Raw genomic sequence first — 16,231 nt, forward strand, 5'->3', positions numbered from 1 at the left:
AATCATGTACAACCTTTTATTGAAGACAGCTTCATTATAATATTAGGAGTTTTAGTGCCATAACTTTTCAGCCACATCTGCTTTCTACCCTTCTAACCAAAGCTTAAATAAATGTGTTTCTCCATTAAAAATACATTAGAAGAACATTAAGGTTGTAAAATCAAGCATTCTCAAGTTAATAGATGCACTCAAGACTATTCCTGAATCCCCAACTCTTATCCTCACCTCTTTGCCGTCAATGTAGGCTGTTCTTCCTTCTACCCTTTACATGCCTGGGCACCAGTAAGGGGAGCACGACAGTACAGGCATAGGAGAGAGTCTCCTGACCTCATTTCTAGTGTCTGGTACCATAGCAGAGCCAGACTAACAGACACACTAGTTGCACACACAAAAATGCTTGTTTAGTCCTGGGTTGGAGCATGCTCAGTGAGCTCTATGAGGGCTGACTGTGGTTAGCGTGGCTCATATAAAACTCTGAAGATAGAGCATGCTCAGTGTAGAAAGAATGAATGTCTGGAAAATTTAGCTGCCAGCGTCTAACAAACCTCTACCAAGCATGTGCAAACAGTGATTTACACAGGTATGTAGTCTGGCTCAATTTGGATAGATTTTAATAGGGATAGCCAAAAAGGCACCTCCCTGGCCCTAGGGCAACCTCACTGCCAAATATCAAGTCCCTGCTCCAAAGTCTAGAAGCACTACAGCTTCTCAGGAAATTGTTGTACCCATTTTTTAACGTTGTCTAAAAATTTATTTTTCCTTAACTCATTCTCCAAAATTGCTGAACCTTTTTGCTGAAACTTTCCAAAGCTTCAGCCGGAGACAGACACACAGCATGGAAAAACTCAGCTTGAACGGTTAGTCCGGCAAAATTATAAGCAGCTGAACACAGGGTTTTATAATGGGAGTATCCAGCAATCTGAACACACACACACACACACACACACACACACACACACACACACCCCTTCCTTTCCTCCCCATCTCAGAGTATTATGACTGCATTTGTTTCTTCACATAATTTTATTTAAATGTTTCTATACAACTGAATTACTCTTTTGGCTTCTTGTATTAATTCATTCCCTGGAAGTAAGATTTCACATCACATTTCTATGATTCGATGATCACCAGTTCATAAAGTTTGTTTTCAGCTGCACTATTTGGGGGGGAGGGGGGCAGTTGTTGCCATCCCAGAAACTAGAGATAAAAATGCTTTAATGAGGCCCCTTGTTGTTGTAACACATCCTTGGTAGTTAAATAATTCTTAGTGTCATGACTGACTCAAAGTAAATTGTCTCTACATGCCAACTTATGGATGCAGTTGACACAGAAGGTCAAAAGGCAGAGTCCATAAGTAAATAATTGTTAAAAAGTAACCCAAATGCCACATTGGAGTAATTTTTAAAGTAGCATTTTCTGCTAAATTTTGTTTGATCAAAATATTTTTATAATCAACCTTCCATAAGACATGACACAGCCACAAGAAAATGGTATGTTAATTGTTGTATGTTAATCTGACTAGCGGTATTAGTTAAAAAAGTAAACATATTTACAGTAAATTATTCAGTGAATTATTCTGAATCTGAAACCTTCTTGTGCCATCAAACAACACATAGGACACAAACAAGGCTTTGCCATCCCTGTATATCCTGGGTTGCTCTTTGCATGTCCTGTATGTTGTTAAGTCACATAAATTTTCCCAAATTACCATTTCTGATTAGTGGATTACAAAAACATATTTGCACACTTAAAATACCTTTCCATCAGCCTCCAGTTTACCTGTTTCTCTGAATAATGTTTTTATTTTGCAATGAACAGTACTTATTTCTGACTCCAGATGTCTTTTAAAGCAATGAAAAAAGATATAATGTACGTTTACAACATGCTGAACAATAAATATATGGGAATCTCTCATCACAACATAATTTAAATTTTATATATATATATATATATATATATTACATACACACACACACACACACACACACACACACACACACACACCCCTACTCACTGTTCCAGCTCCAATCTCCTCATCTTTAGCCCTGACTGGGAAGATTAACAAGAATTCTCTAGCCAACGTAAGTGGCCAAGATCATATAGTATTACTGGAAGGTTGGAAGGGCACTCAAACTATTTTTTTTTCCATTTCTTTTAACAGTACTGAAACTACAATGGTTAATGTTAAGTAACTGACTGCTCTTATACAGAGAACTGTAGAAATAGTTTGTAGCCAGGTTTCTTGTAAAAAGGTTTACAGAATTCTAATGAAGTACTCACACAGCCAACTTTTAACAACCTAATGAACGTCTCTTCTGAGGGAACTAATGTTAGTAGTTAAAAGGTTAGCAGTACTACCAAGCCCAAACATTCAAAAATCGTAAGTCAGGCCAGAGGGGTGGGAGAGAATCACTAGACTGGTTTAAAATCCTGTGATTTTTCAAAGGAATATATTTGGAGACCCTTTATCTATCTTCTGGATTTTGAATCTTTAGGGTACAATTGGGTAACATTTCCAAGCTTTTCTCCCAAACAATGAGAGCTAGAAATGTATTTTAAAAACAAAAAAAAAAAAAAAAACAAAAAAACAGCTAAACTTCTCAATTACTTAACTCCAGGAGTTTGGGCTTTCAGAACAACAAATACCACGAGGCTCACGATAACATCATGAAAGTTGGCAGCTCTGTGTTAGTAGTCATCAAAATTCTTCCAGGTTGGGAAAAATCTATTTTCATATGACTAATTACTTAAGTATATTCTTTTGCACTTTACTCCTTCTTTCCCCCCTCCCAAAACACACACAGAACATACTTTTAAGGTAAAAACATAATTTGTTAAATGATTATAAATACAACAGTTTTTGAAAACTAGGGCAGCAAAACAGGCAAAGCTTGTTATTCACTAACTATACAGAGTAAAGCAACAAATTACTAGGAAGAATATCCTAAATGACTGGAAGTACACAGAAACTGATTTAAAAAAAATCCACCAAGGATGTAAAGAACACAGATTCAGCACAGCTCTTCTGGAACCATTTGTAACTCACTAAGCTCAGCCTAACTGCACATTCAGCAAAGTGGGCTGTGCAGCAGAACACAGACAACTGCACAGAGGATTCATTCTATGGCATTCCGACACTTGGGCAAAGTGAAGAAATGCAGTTGGTTGTAAGAAAATATAACTTCCCTACTTTCTTTCCTGTGCCCAGTTTAAATTTCTACTATTTCTATACTAGATTTCAGCTCAGGAATTTTAAATCCGTTCTTGGGTCTAAACAGAGGAACGAATAAGACAAAAACCGACAGGTAATTTGTCTACAACATATTTAGAACCAGGTAGATCTTGCTATTTTGTCCACAAACTAACAACGCCAGCATACAACTGGACACATGATTAGCAAGCTCTGCTCAAAACAGACCCAAGATTGGAAAAATACAGTTGTTAGAAGTGTATCTGCAGAGCAGAATGGTGAAACCTGCACAGTATCTCCCTGCACTATGAATGGGTCTAGCAAACACTAACAGCTGCTCACTTTCAAGAACAGTAAAAAAAGATCACACATACTAAGCCGCAAAATCACCACTAAAAGCATTAATTCATGGGATAACAAAACTGCCAAAAGAATCAGTATACTTTATGTTCTTAAATGACACACTATGCCCACATTTTATCTGATAAACTTGCAGAGCCACCTTTCTGAACACTGACAAATTATACAAGCCATGGTTCAGTTAGGTGCAAGAACAAGCAAAATTCCTTTACCAAAGAATCTTGGCATTCTCACAACCTCAGTAAATGATTTCAGAAGATGTATCCTTTTTCAGAAACATTATCCTCAAATCAAAGTTCTCTTTAAGATCATCTGGGCCTAGAAAAGCACTATGAGACTCTGTCAATTACAGACCCTAGTGAATAAAGGACAAATATAACTCTGCTAAGTGAAAGGCTTGCCCTTTCTATTGAAGGGGGAAGTCTGCAGACATGAGGGAGCAAGCCATACAAGGATAAATTGCTTATTAAGTAACGAGAGGGCAACAGCTGCTTACTAGTTTAGGTTACATAATTAAAAACAAAAACACAGGGACAACACAGAGACAAGCAAAGAAGAACAAAATATACATGTGGGTTCTTTATTTCATCAGCCAGACTGTGAAAGCAACAAGCTGGCATTTAACCTGCTGCAAATCATGCAAGCAACAAATTTATCTTTTCTTGTAAAGTCTGACACGTTGAACTGAGATGGTATATACATTTTCCACTTTGCTTTAGGATAGTAGGATTTCTGACTCCACCACAACAGTTAGTTTTCAGAGCTTTCTGAATTGGAGTGGCCTCAGTATACACAAAGAAAAGCCTCACTTAAATTTACTGGCTTGCATTCACAGTATGTTCTATTCTTTGATTGGCTTGACTTCAAGACATTCAATTAAAACATTAATATAACAGAGGCTTGGATAGAAAGCATCCATTTATTTTAAAATTTAGAGAGTTTGAAAGCATCAAAATCTTTTTGGCACCCATCATCATTTAGGACTCAGTTTCTAGGATTCACTGCAATCTAGAAGTAGTAATGAGATTGGTGAGAAAATCTTGAAGGCATCACTTCCTATGTGAATAAGGTAAACAGTTTACTCACCCTTGAATAATTGATTTAACTAGGAGTAAGAATGAGTCCATTTGTGGAGATGGGCAGCTACAGTCCCTCTACCTTGGGTGCCTCCTTACGCAACACACACAATGACTTATAAAATTATTTCACCCCTTCCGTTCTTGCTAATTTGGTTCTTAACACTCCTTGCCATAAGTAAGTTTTTAATCTTAAAGTCTGGAAAAAACACACCTTTTTTGGGGGGGAGGGGGGGGAGAAGAGTACTGAAATATATAACTATATACTTGAATTTTTCCCCATTAACAAGCAATTAGTATCAGAGTACTAATTAAACAACTTATTTTCTTCAGAGGTGCAAGTTTGAGTATAGATTTAAGGACTGTATAAGTTTGTCCAGAAAGTGTAACCGCAGACAGTATAAACTGAATGTCATTCTCAAAAAAAATTTCTATCCCATACCTGCCATTAACAGTAGTAGATTTGATCACATCTCCTGGAAGGACCACAGATAATTCTATGTCTTTTTCAGTTATATTCTCTTTTTGTTCCATGGTTCAGTTTAGTTGGTTCTGTATCATCAAATGAAGAAACTTCAAAGTTTTTTTTGTTTCAGATGGAGGAAGAGGAGCTTTAGTTTTAGCTTTTTCTTCTGAAATGATAAAAAAAGAATTAAGAAACGTTAAAAAATATAACAAGCAGTACATTTTTATAGTACAACATAATGTCAAAATATTCAGTTAGTGAATAATTACGCTCAACACAATGCTTTCCCTATGGTCCAACAGGAATATCAGAGTGAAAATGACCAATATTATATTGCTTTCTCCCTCATGTTGTGCAAGCCAGGTGCCTGAATATCTCACAGAAGGATTGTTAAAATGTTAGTGGTGGTGAATCATGAGAGAAATGTATTACTAATCCACACTAAGGATCCAATAAAACCAAACTGTATTCAGTTTTACATGGTGATTTTTCACACTGTAAATAAAAACACAAAAACAAAACCACCTTCTATCATGCAAAACTGGACACAGTACTCCAGATGAGGCCTCACCAATGTCGAATGGAGGGGAACAATCGCGTCCCTCGATCTGCTGGCAATGCCCCTACTTATACATCCCAAAATGCCATTGGCCTTCTTGGCAACAAGGGCACACTGTTGACTCATATCCAGCTTCTCGTCCTCTGTAACCCCTAGGTCCTTTTATGCAGAACTGCTGCCGAGCCATTCGGTCCCTAGTCTGTAGCGGTGCATGGGATTCTTCCATCCTAAGTGCAAGACTCCGCACTTGTTCTTCTTGAACCTCATAAGATTTCTTTTGCCCCAAGCCTCTAATTTGTCTAGGGCCCTCTGTATCCTATCCCTACCCTCCAGCGTATCTACCTATCCTTCCAGTTTAGTATCATCTGCAAACTTGCTGAAGGTGCAATCCACGCTATCCTCCAGATCATTAATGAAGATATTGAACAAAACCGGCCTCAGGACCGACCCTTGGGGCACTCCACTTGATACCAGCTGCCAACTAGACATGGAGCCATTGATCAGTTCCAGTTGAGCCCGACAATCTAGCAAACTTTCTATCCACCTTATCATCCATTCATCCAGCCCATACTTCTTTAACTTGCTGGTAAGAATACGGTGGGAGACCATGTCAAAAGCTTTGCTAAAGTCAAGGAATAACATGTCCACTGCTTTCCAATGTTTTATCATCTGCTATGTCTGACCAGGATCACGCTACTCTTTTTCCTTTAAAAAGAAGACTCTGTTGACTGATGTAGCCTGAAGTTTCTGCGCCAAACTCAGCAGTGACATAAATTGTGGTATATATTACTCACTGGACGCAAGCTGCACATAGTAAGAGTTTAAGTTGCAATATGGTGCAACTCACACTTCTTTGACAACAAGCAGGAGTGAAAAGTGTAAAAGTTGCATACAGAAAAAAACCCAGCAACACACATCTGTCCTAACCTAGGTTTTGAGGATAACATTTAAAAAACAAAACAAAAAACGAAACAGTAACTGTACAATTTTCCCTGACAAAAAAACACTACTATTTAATCATTTGGAAATAATGTGTTTAAATTTCAGGGGAAAAGGTTTGTGAACTCAATCCTCAAAAAGGTAGTGATTAAACTGCAAGAAGGCATTACTCAAAATTATACTTTAAATCTTGAAGTAATATCTCAGTTTGAAAGAATAACCAGAAATCAGTCTTCAGTGACAAAATACTTTAGGGCATTCAAAAAAATTTCCAGACACATGCAGTAGACTTTTCTTCCTTTGATGCAACTGTTTATTTACAGAAACTCTTCAGGAAGCTTGACAACTTATTAAAAAAATTCCCATAACTTTAAAATATTGAGCTGAACATGAGGGAAGTATTTGGAAAAGCATGAACTTTATATTCAGTGGAAAAAGATATATTCCTGAAACATTTCCCCAAAAATGTACAGCTTAAGAAAAGTTTGTGTACAGAACTTCAAGGCATGTATTAACTTGTATAATCTCTTTGCTTTTATATCCTTCATCTAAATGTTAAGGGAATGCTGAAGTTACACTCACTACAAAAAACAAATAAAGTCAATATAGAAACATGTTTTAAGTATCTGCATGCCCCAAATGAAAGCAATTTACTTTTAATGCAAGCCCAAAGAAATGTCAATTACTCTGATTACTTGCAATGACCTGCAATGCACGAAATTAGAACAAAGCTTTAGCATACAGAGAATAGAAACACATACCTTCCCTGCAAAAACTGAAGCTCAAAGCTACTTACACTTACGAACAAACAGCAAGGTCCACAGTAGCATTGCAAAACAAGACTATGTAACTACTAAATTGTGACAATATTTCACATGACTAATCAGTTTGTTTCTGAAAGTACTTAAAGAGCTTTGAACTTCAAAAGTCCAAGTGGGATAATTTAACTATTCACATCCTCTATGGCGGTTCACAACCTGGGGTCCGTGAGCCCTTTCAAGGGGGCTGTGGGGCCGGAGCCCTGAGCCCCTGGGCAAAGTTGGGGACATGAAGAGCATTGCCTCCCTCCCCCAAACTGCAGCACAAGAGCACGGCAGTCCTGGGGGCAGCTCCACACCTCCCCCTCCCGATCACCTCTCCCTGTCCCCTGGCCAAGTCGAAGGCAGGAAGCCAGAACCAGGCAGTGCGGGACAGCTGCTGCTCTAGCTGGTGCCATGTAGCACGCAGTGCCAGCATTCCCACTTCTCCTGCTGGTGCCCCAGGTTGAAGCTGCTCCTCAGCTCCCAGCCCCCTTTGCTCCCACAGAGGCAGCCAGTAGGAGCTGCCCCGGTTAGAAGACCCAGCTCCATGGCTGGCAGACCCCTCTGAGAACAGGGACCGCAGGGGAGTCCTCCCAGCACACAACCCCTAATACCCCTCTCCCTATACCCTGAGGCTACACCCTCCCTGCACTTAAGCTATCCCGGCCCACACACAGCCCCTAGTACCCCTCTCCCTGAACCCTGAGCTACCCCCTGCCAACACACAGCTCCTAGCCACCCCCTCCCTACACCCACAGCCACCCCATGTGCACACAACCCCAGCTACCCCTTACCTGCACCAAGCCACTTCCCTGCCTGCACCCTAAAATTTTCAAAATTTTTGAGCTAAGCCCCCCACATTTGAGTTTTAATTTTTGGTTGTGCCTCCCCTCCCCCAACCCAGACAGGCTGGGTGGCCTGCTGAGGTGAGTCAGAGGGTGGAAGTGGCACTCCCTCTCCGGACCCCTCATGTTTAGGTGGCTCAAGCCCTGCTGGTCCCCGGCCCCCAACCCCCAAAATAGAAGTCAAACTATACCTATGCCCAAGGCCCCGGCCCCCCCTGGGCCCTGGAGTTAACATGTCGAGGGGGGCCTCAGAGAGAAAAAGGTTGAGAACCCCTGCTCTATAAAACAAATCAGTAGTACTTACAGTTTTCCAAATCAAGCAACCATGATGAAGATTCAGAACCTTCCTCCATTCATATATTTATTTAAAAAAATTAAAATTTGCTTATATACAGGGTTACAGAGCTTAAATCAGTGTTAGTTTGGGTTTATAACTCCTCTGTGAGAAATTCAAATGCATGGAGCTAACCGGTACTCAATTAACTTTGGTCAGCATGGGCAGCATGCCAGGGTTATTTTTGGGTTACATGAAAACTTCTAGAAACACTTTGTGAATCACGATTTTTTTATTTTTTTTTTTTAAGATGGAGATTCTGGTTTTTATATAGGTTAAAAGAAGAAACTAGTGACAAAAATAAAAGTGGTACCACTAAAAATTGTAAATATGTACCTTTTATCAAATAAAACAGGTTCTAACAATGCAGAATAAATCAGTTCTCCCTCTTTTGGCCTGTTTTTACTTCTTTAAGATACTTAGGATGATCCTTGCACTGAATGGGTCAGAACTGCCCTTGTTGTTAAAAACAAAGAGGAGGGCAAGATTTGTTCAACAAGCATTGATGGGTTAATATTACTTCTCTAACCAAGTAGGCAAATGCAATTGCCTTCACTGCTGGAGGTCTGGTCTCAAAGCTATCAGATGTCACTAACAATATGAGTTAACCCAAAGTTTTTATTTGTCCACATCATAAAACCATAACCCAATTCATACAATGGCAGTTTATGCTGAAGAAAGATATAGAACTGAGGACAGGGCTACATTAGCACTTATGTTGGCAAAACTTTTGTCACTCAGGGTGTGAAAAAGAACACCTCTGAGCAACACAAGTTTTGCCTGCATAAGTGCTTATATGCACAATGCTACGTCGGTGGGAAACGCTCTCCCGCTGACATAGCTACCGCCACTCATTGACCTGGTTTTATTATGTCAACTTTAGCATTACATGGTTGACTGTGCATTGTGTGAAGAAACACTTCCTTTTCTTTGTTTTAAACCTGCTGCTTATTAATTTCATTTGGTGGCACACACACCCCCTTTTGTCTTCACTCTTTTGTCCTTTTCTCTGTTTTGAATTCTTTGTCTTATTCATTTCCTCTCCCCTTCCCCATCCCGCCCCCCTTGTTGTTGTTGTTTCCCACTTCTTTGGTGGCTCTCTTTCCCCAGGTGAAATCTGTGATGTGGAGTCTGGGTATATACTAAGTTTAACTTATTTTATTTACACATATATACCAGTTCTTGAAGAGAGATGATTAAACAGCATGCAGGCAATTCCTTATTTCAGGAATCTCATCCTAATACCAATGCCCTGTTCCCAAGGAGCAACTCTGCCTCAAGAATTGACGCTAATCGGAGACCAAATTTTCTGGCTGCTTGCCCATCTCCCACTGCTTTTACAAAGAACCCAAAATTGAAACCAACGCAGCATGTCTCCCCAACACTGAACATTTGCTTACATGCTTAAAAAAAAATAGAACTTGGAAGATTGTGTGCAACAGTGTCACGTGGTAATGCCTGCCATAAAAATATAAAAACAATTCTAAAATTAGTCCAAGCAAGTCATCACAAGGGTATCTATAATATTCTGTCTGGCCTGGAACACGAATTTTCTAATGCATTATGCTGGTGGGTGTTATTTTGTAATTTTAAACTGAAATGTTACTAGGGTGTAGAGAGACTGCATAAAGTTATTTTTTTATATTTTCTTTAAATCAAAATAAGAAATAATAAAATAAATACAAAATTAGAACTACATAGCTCTCAAATTAGTGACACACAAAAAAACTGTTACTCACCTTCTCATAACTGCTGTTCTTCGAGATGTGTTGCTCATATCCATTCCGATTAGGTGTGTGCGCGCACCGCGTGCACGGTCGTCAGAAAGTTTTTCCCCTAGCAGCACCCATTGGCTTGGCACTGGAGCTACCTGGAGTGGCGCCTTCATGGAGCTCAATATATGACCCTGCTGGCCCAGTGCCTCCTCAGTTCCTTCTTGCTGGTTACCGCAACAGAGGGGAAGGTGGGTGGGTTTAGAATGGATATGAGCAACACATCTTGAAGAACAGTAGTTACGAGAAGGTGTGTAATAGTTTCTTTTTCAAGCGATTGCTCATATCGATTCCAATTAGATTGACTCCCAAGCCTTACCTAGACAATGGTGTTGGAGTTATGTAATCGCTGATTCGAGCGCCGCTCTGCTGAAAGCTACATCATCTCTGGCATGCTGGTGTAATGAGAGGTGAACATATGCACCCAGGACCAAGTTGCTGCCCTGCAGATTTCTTGTATCAGGACCTGGGCCAGGAACACCGCCGATGAGGCCTGTGCCCTTGTGGAGCGTGCTGTAAGTGCAGGAGCTGGTGTCTTGGCCAGCTCGTAGCACATGTGGATGCAGGACGTGATCCAGAAAGATATTCTTTAAGATGAGACCAGGAGGAGTCCTTTCATCTGGTCTGCCACTGCTATGAACAACTGGTTTGACTTCCTGAATGGTTTAGTGCGCTTGATGTAGAAGGCTAGTGCTCACCGAACATCCAGAGACTGCAGCCTCTGCTCATGGCTACTAGTATAAGGTTTAGGATTAAACAACAGGCAGGAAAATGTCTTGGCTAGTATGGAAATGTGACACAACCTGAGGAAGAAAGGCCGGGTGAGGCCCGAGTTGCACCTTATCCTTGTGGAAAACTGTGTAAGGTGGGTCGGAGACAAGGACCTTTAACTCAGACACCCTCCTTGCTGATGTAATGGTGACCAGGAAGGTTACCTTCCACGACAGGTAGAGAAGGGAGCAAGTTGGCAGCAGTTCAAATGGGGGCCCCATTAGCCCTGGAGAGGACCAAGTTAAGGTCCCACACAGGAACCGGCTGTCTGATCTGGGAATGTAGCCATTCCAGACCCTTGAGGAACCGTCCAACCATGGGGTTGGCGAAGACGGAGCACCCAGAGACTCTGGGGTGGAAAGCTGAGATAGCCACTAGGTTTACTTTTTTGGACAACACTGTCAGGCCTTGCTATTTCAGGTGCAGAAGGTACTCCAGAATAAGAGGTAACGGCACCTGGAGTGGGGGTGTATGATGCTGGTCACACCAGCAAGTGAATCTCTTCACTTTGCCAGATGTGGTCCTCGTGGAGGGTTTTCTGCTGCTGAATAAGACCTCCCTTACCTGCCCTGAGCACAGAAGCTCTATGGGGTTCAGCCAAGAAGCTTCCAGGCCATGAGGTGGGGGGCACCTAAGGTCTGGGTGATGAAGCCGACCATGGTCCTGAGCGATAAGGTCGTGGAGGAGTGGCTATATGACCGGGGCATCGACCGACAGATCCAGAAGCATGGGGTACTAGTCTTGAAGAGGCCACGCTGATGGCACGAGAATTATTTCCTCCCCGTCTCTGCGGACCTTGAGCAGGACAGGGACTGAGGGAAAGGCATAGAGCAGACGGCCTCCCCAGGGTAGCAGGAATGCATCTGCGATTGAGCCAGGGCTGCTTTTCTGGAAGGAGCAAAACACTGAGCACTTCCTGTTCCTCTGAGTGGCGAACAGGTCAACCTGGGGGAACCCCCACTTCTGAAAAAGGAGTGAATGACGTCCGGCCAGATGGACCACTTGTGGTTGTGGAGGGACCTGCTGAGGTGGTCCGCCAGTATGTTCTGAACTCCTGGCAGATGCAATGCTTTCAGGTGAATGGAGTGGGCTATACAGAATTCCCAGAGCCTGAGCGCCTCTTGGTAGATGGGCGAGGACTGGGTTCCACATGTTGATATAAAACATTGCAGTGTTGTCGTCCATCATAACTACCACATACTGGCCTTGCAGTTGAGACTGAAAACCCGGCAAGCAAATTGCGCAGCTCTGAGCTTCTTGATATTGATATGGAAAGAGAGCTCATCCTGTGCCCAGAGGCCCTGCGTTCCGAGATCTCCCACCCCAGACAAGGAAGGTTGAAGATTGCTGAAGGGGACTCCCTCGCAGACTATTCAAGCATTGACCCACCACTGGAATGACTCTAGTACCTTCTGTGGCACTATGACCACTAAGCCCAGGTTGTGCTGCCCTGGGCAGTATGTCGAAGTGAGACATCTGTAGAGGCCTGAGCATCAGCCTGGCATGTCAGACCATGTACATGCAGGCAGCCATGTGACCGAGGAGACTGAGGCAATTCCTCGCTGTAATAGTTGGGTACTCTATTATGCATCAAATGATGCTGGTCATAGCTTGGAATCAGGACTCCAGCAGACGTAGTCTTGCCTAGACAGAGTCCAACACTGCTCCAATAAACTCTATTCTCTGGGTTGATGACAAGGTTGACTTGTTTACACTGAGGAGGAGACAGAGTCTCTCAAACATGGATGTGACCAGACTGACCTGCAACTCCACCTGCCCCAGTCTCCTTCTGAAGAAGGCTGCTACCACTGACATGCACTTGGTGAACACTCATGAGGCTGTCGATAGTCCAAAGGGAAGGACCGTGAATCGATACTGTTTTTGCTTGATCACGAACCTTAAAAAAGTCTGTGTGCAGTGCAAATCACTATGTGAAAATACGCATCTTTCATGTCGAGAGCAGCGAACCAGTCTGCCGATCCAGAGAAGGGATAATTGTATTGTTGAAGTTCCACATGGTCTCCCTCTTTACCATGAGCTTCTTGAGTCCTTGCAGGTCTATAATGGGTCTGAGCCCCTCCCCCTTTGCTTTAGGGTTAGGAAATATCAGGAACAGAATCCCTTGATCCTTAGCTCCTGAGGAACCTCCGACACCGCTCCTATGGCAAGGAGCACCTGCATCTCCTGGATGAGGAGTTGCTCATGAGAGGGGTCCCTGAAGAGGGACGAGGAAGCAGGGTGGGAAGGTAGGAGCAGAATTGGAGAGACTATCCCACTTCCACCATGTGAAGAACCCAGTGGTCCAATGTTATTTGAGACCACGGCTGGCAGAAGTGGGACAGACGGTTCAAAAACACGGGGAAGGATTTAGCATTGAGACAAGTGTTCCGTTCTCCAGTGCACTGTCAAAATGTCTGTTTTGAGCCCAACGAAGGCTTAGTCAGGCCCTGGCCTTATCATTCCTACCTCTGCACCTGTAAATATCTTGCCTCGGCCAAGGAGGATACGACCGCTGTTGCAGCAGTTGGGGCTAAAAGGGCTTTCACTGGGTTGCAGGGATATGCATACGCAAAGTTTTCATTGTCGCCCTAGAATCTTTGAGGCTACGCAGCCTGGAGTCAGTAGGTTTGGCAAACAGGCCCACCCCATCGAAGGACCTCATCCAGGAGGTGCAGGTGCTCCTTGCCATAGGAGCAGTGTCGGAGGTTCCTCAGGAGCTAAGGATCAAGTGATTCTGTTCCTGATATTTCCTAATCCCTAAAGCAAAGGGGGAGGGGCTCAGACCCATTCTAGACCTGCAAGGACTCAAGAAGCTCATGGTAAAGAGGGAGACCACGTGGAACTTCAACAATACAATTATCCCTTCTCTGGATCGGCAGACTGGTTCGCTGCTCTCGACATGAACCTCAGGCAGGATCCCCAAGGACATGAACCTCAGGCAGGATCCCCAAGGCCTGCAACCATGAACTACGCCGCATAGCTATCCCTGAGGACAAGGTGCACACTACCGAGTCCGCAGTGTCCAGTGAGGCCTGTAAAGAGGTCCGTGCCACTGCCTGACCCCCCCCCCTTGACAACTGCCCGAAACTTGGACTCTGCTGGTACCAGCTCCCTAAACTTCAGCATTGAGTTCCAGGAGTTAAAACTGTACCTGCTCAGGATTGCCTGCTGGTAGGTGCTGCGAGTCAGACCTGTGCTGCGAGTGCGACTGGTGCCGGGACTCCAAGCACTGCCTCCCCTCTGCAGGCTGTCAGAGGGCAGATATTGCTGGCTTTCCCCAGGACGGTACCACCTGTGGTGGTATCGGAGGCTTAATAGGAAGGGCCAGGGACCTCGGTGCCATCATTGCAATGAGGTCCCTGGCAGCTTCAAAAGGTGTCTGGGGTGGAAGGCAGTTCTACCTCCTCCACCACCGGACCCAGGGAGTACAAGTGCACTGGACTCAACGGTCCCCCTTGGGCCCAAAGTCAATGGTGCAGGCCTCAAAAGTTTTGGCTCCGGGGACTCCTCCGTGGGACACGCCTCATTGGCTGGCTCCGATGGGGTGGGTCCTGAAGTAGGGGAACCACTCCTCCCTTGCTTCCAGTGTCGCTTCTACACTGGTGAATGGGATCGGTGCAAGGCCAGTCCCGCTGTCTTCAGTGCCGGGGAGCGATGGTGCCATGGTCTCTATCAGAGTCATTCCGCGGTGCCACCTCCACCACTGCCACCAGGGCATTGTGCACCAGCGAACTCAGCGCTGGGTCCTGTGATGCAGATATGGGTTGCAGTCTAAGTGCCACCTCCATAAGGAGCTGTTTTAATCTAAAGTACCGCTCCTCCTTGGTTCGGGGGTGAAAGCCCTTACCATTCCTGCACTTTTCTGACTGATGTGCTTCCCCCAGACACTTTAAACAAGCGTCACGAGGGTCACCTGTTGGCACGGGCTTCTTGCAAGGCTTGAACCCCTGGGACTTACGCATGTAAGTCCTCCAAGGAGAACGCAGTCGGGGTGGAGGGTAAACCTCCCAGCCCAACAGCTAAGTAACTAACGAACTAGAACTACAACAACTAAGAACCAGCTAAGAACTAATCATACAAACAGTCCGAATCAGAAGCTAAGGAAATGTGGAGAGCTTGCAAAGCAAGACACCACAGTTCCAATGACTGTCACTGGCGGTAAGAAGGAACTGACGAGGCATTGGGTCAGCAGGGTCATATATTGAGCGCCAAGAAGGCACTACTCCAGGGGGCTCCACAGCCGATCCGATGGGTGCTGGTAGGGGAAAAACTTTCCAACAGCGTGCACACACCTAATTGGCATCAATATGAGCAATCACTCAAAAAAGAACAGTAGCATTTGTAACACAACATCACATGAATTTGTTACCTCCACAGAGAATATTTTCTGGAATGGGAAATTTGGAACACATGGCTTTTCTTGGCAGGGCAAGTACACAGATGTTGACAAGCTACTCTGCATTAGATCACATGTTGGAATTAAAAGTTAAAATGCTCATGAAATGTCTTTTTGTATCAAAAGTATTTAACACTCTTCTCACTACTGAACACATCACATATGCTGCACTCCTTTTTAATACACTTAAACCTGATTGTCCATCTTAACCGGACAACTGATATCTGCTTTGTTCTGTCAAAATATGGAATTATTATATTTCCAATGCTGGGCTTGAAGATGCTGTTAGATAGTTAGCTCTTAGCTAAAGTTAAGTATGCATTTAATTTTCTATTGTATATTCAATATAGCGCAAACTCAGTCACAGTTCATACAGACTAACACGCAGTAAGGCTATTAGCTCCCAAACTGACTGACTACCATTACACAATACTCACTTTCTAGCATAGTGGTAGCGAGGGGGAATAATGATCATTGTCTATCCAAAAATATTGTTTTTCATCACAACAAGGTGATGTTGGAAGACATCAGCTAAACTCAACAAAGCCATATGTTGCTGTACATGTGGAACTGTATTGTACTACATACATGCGCACTGTGCTGCAAAAAGCATTACATTTTCCAGAAGTGCTTTACTTTTCATGACAATATTGAAACTTAATGGCTTCATGAGCCATGGGAGCAAGGGGTAGGTTGGGTCCCCCCAGGATAACTATAGGCATC

At 43.3% G+C, this 16,231-nt stretch overlaps 1 protein-coding gene across 6 annotated transcripts in view; it reads right to left on the bottom strand.

Moving 5' to 3' along the window:
* The window catches only part of COBLL1 (cordon-bleu WH2 repeat protein like 1), a 124,262-nt gene that overhangs the window by 51,846 nt on the left and 56,185 nt on the right, over positions 1-16,231 (bottom strand). For 4 of the 6 annotated variants that reach the window (XM_043505215.1, XM_038422788.2, XM_043505214.1 and 1 more), the window contains exon 2: positions 5,069-5,258. In XM_043505215.1, coding sequence (XP_043361150.1) covers positions 5,069-5,160 — 92 coding nt within the window. In that variant the 5' untranslated portion in view covers positions 5,161-5,258. Of the gene's footprint in view, positions 1-5,068; positions 5,259-7,351; positions 7,661-16,231 lie in introns of those variants that run through there. The other 2 variants (XM_043505212.1, XM_043505213.1) reach the window with 2 other exon arrangements.

This window comes from Dermochelys coriacea, chromosome 11 (assembly GCF_009764565.3).
Source record: "Dermochelys coriacea isolate rDerCor1 chromosome 11, rDerCor1.pri.v4, whole genome shotgun sequence".
In the NCBI taxonomy this organism is placed as follows: domain Eukaryota; kingdom Metazoa; phylum Chordata; order Testudines; family Dermochelyidae; genus Dermochelys; species Dermochelys coriacea.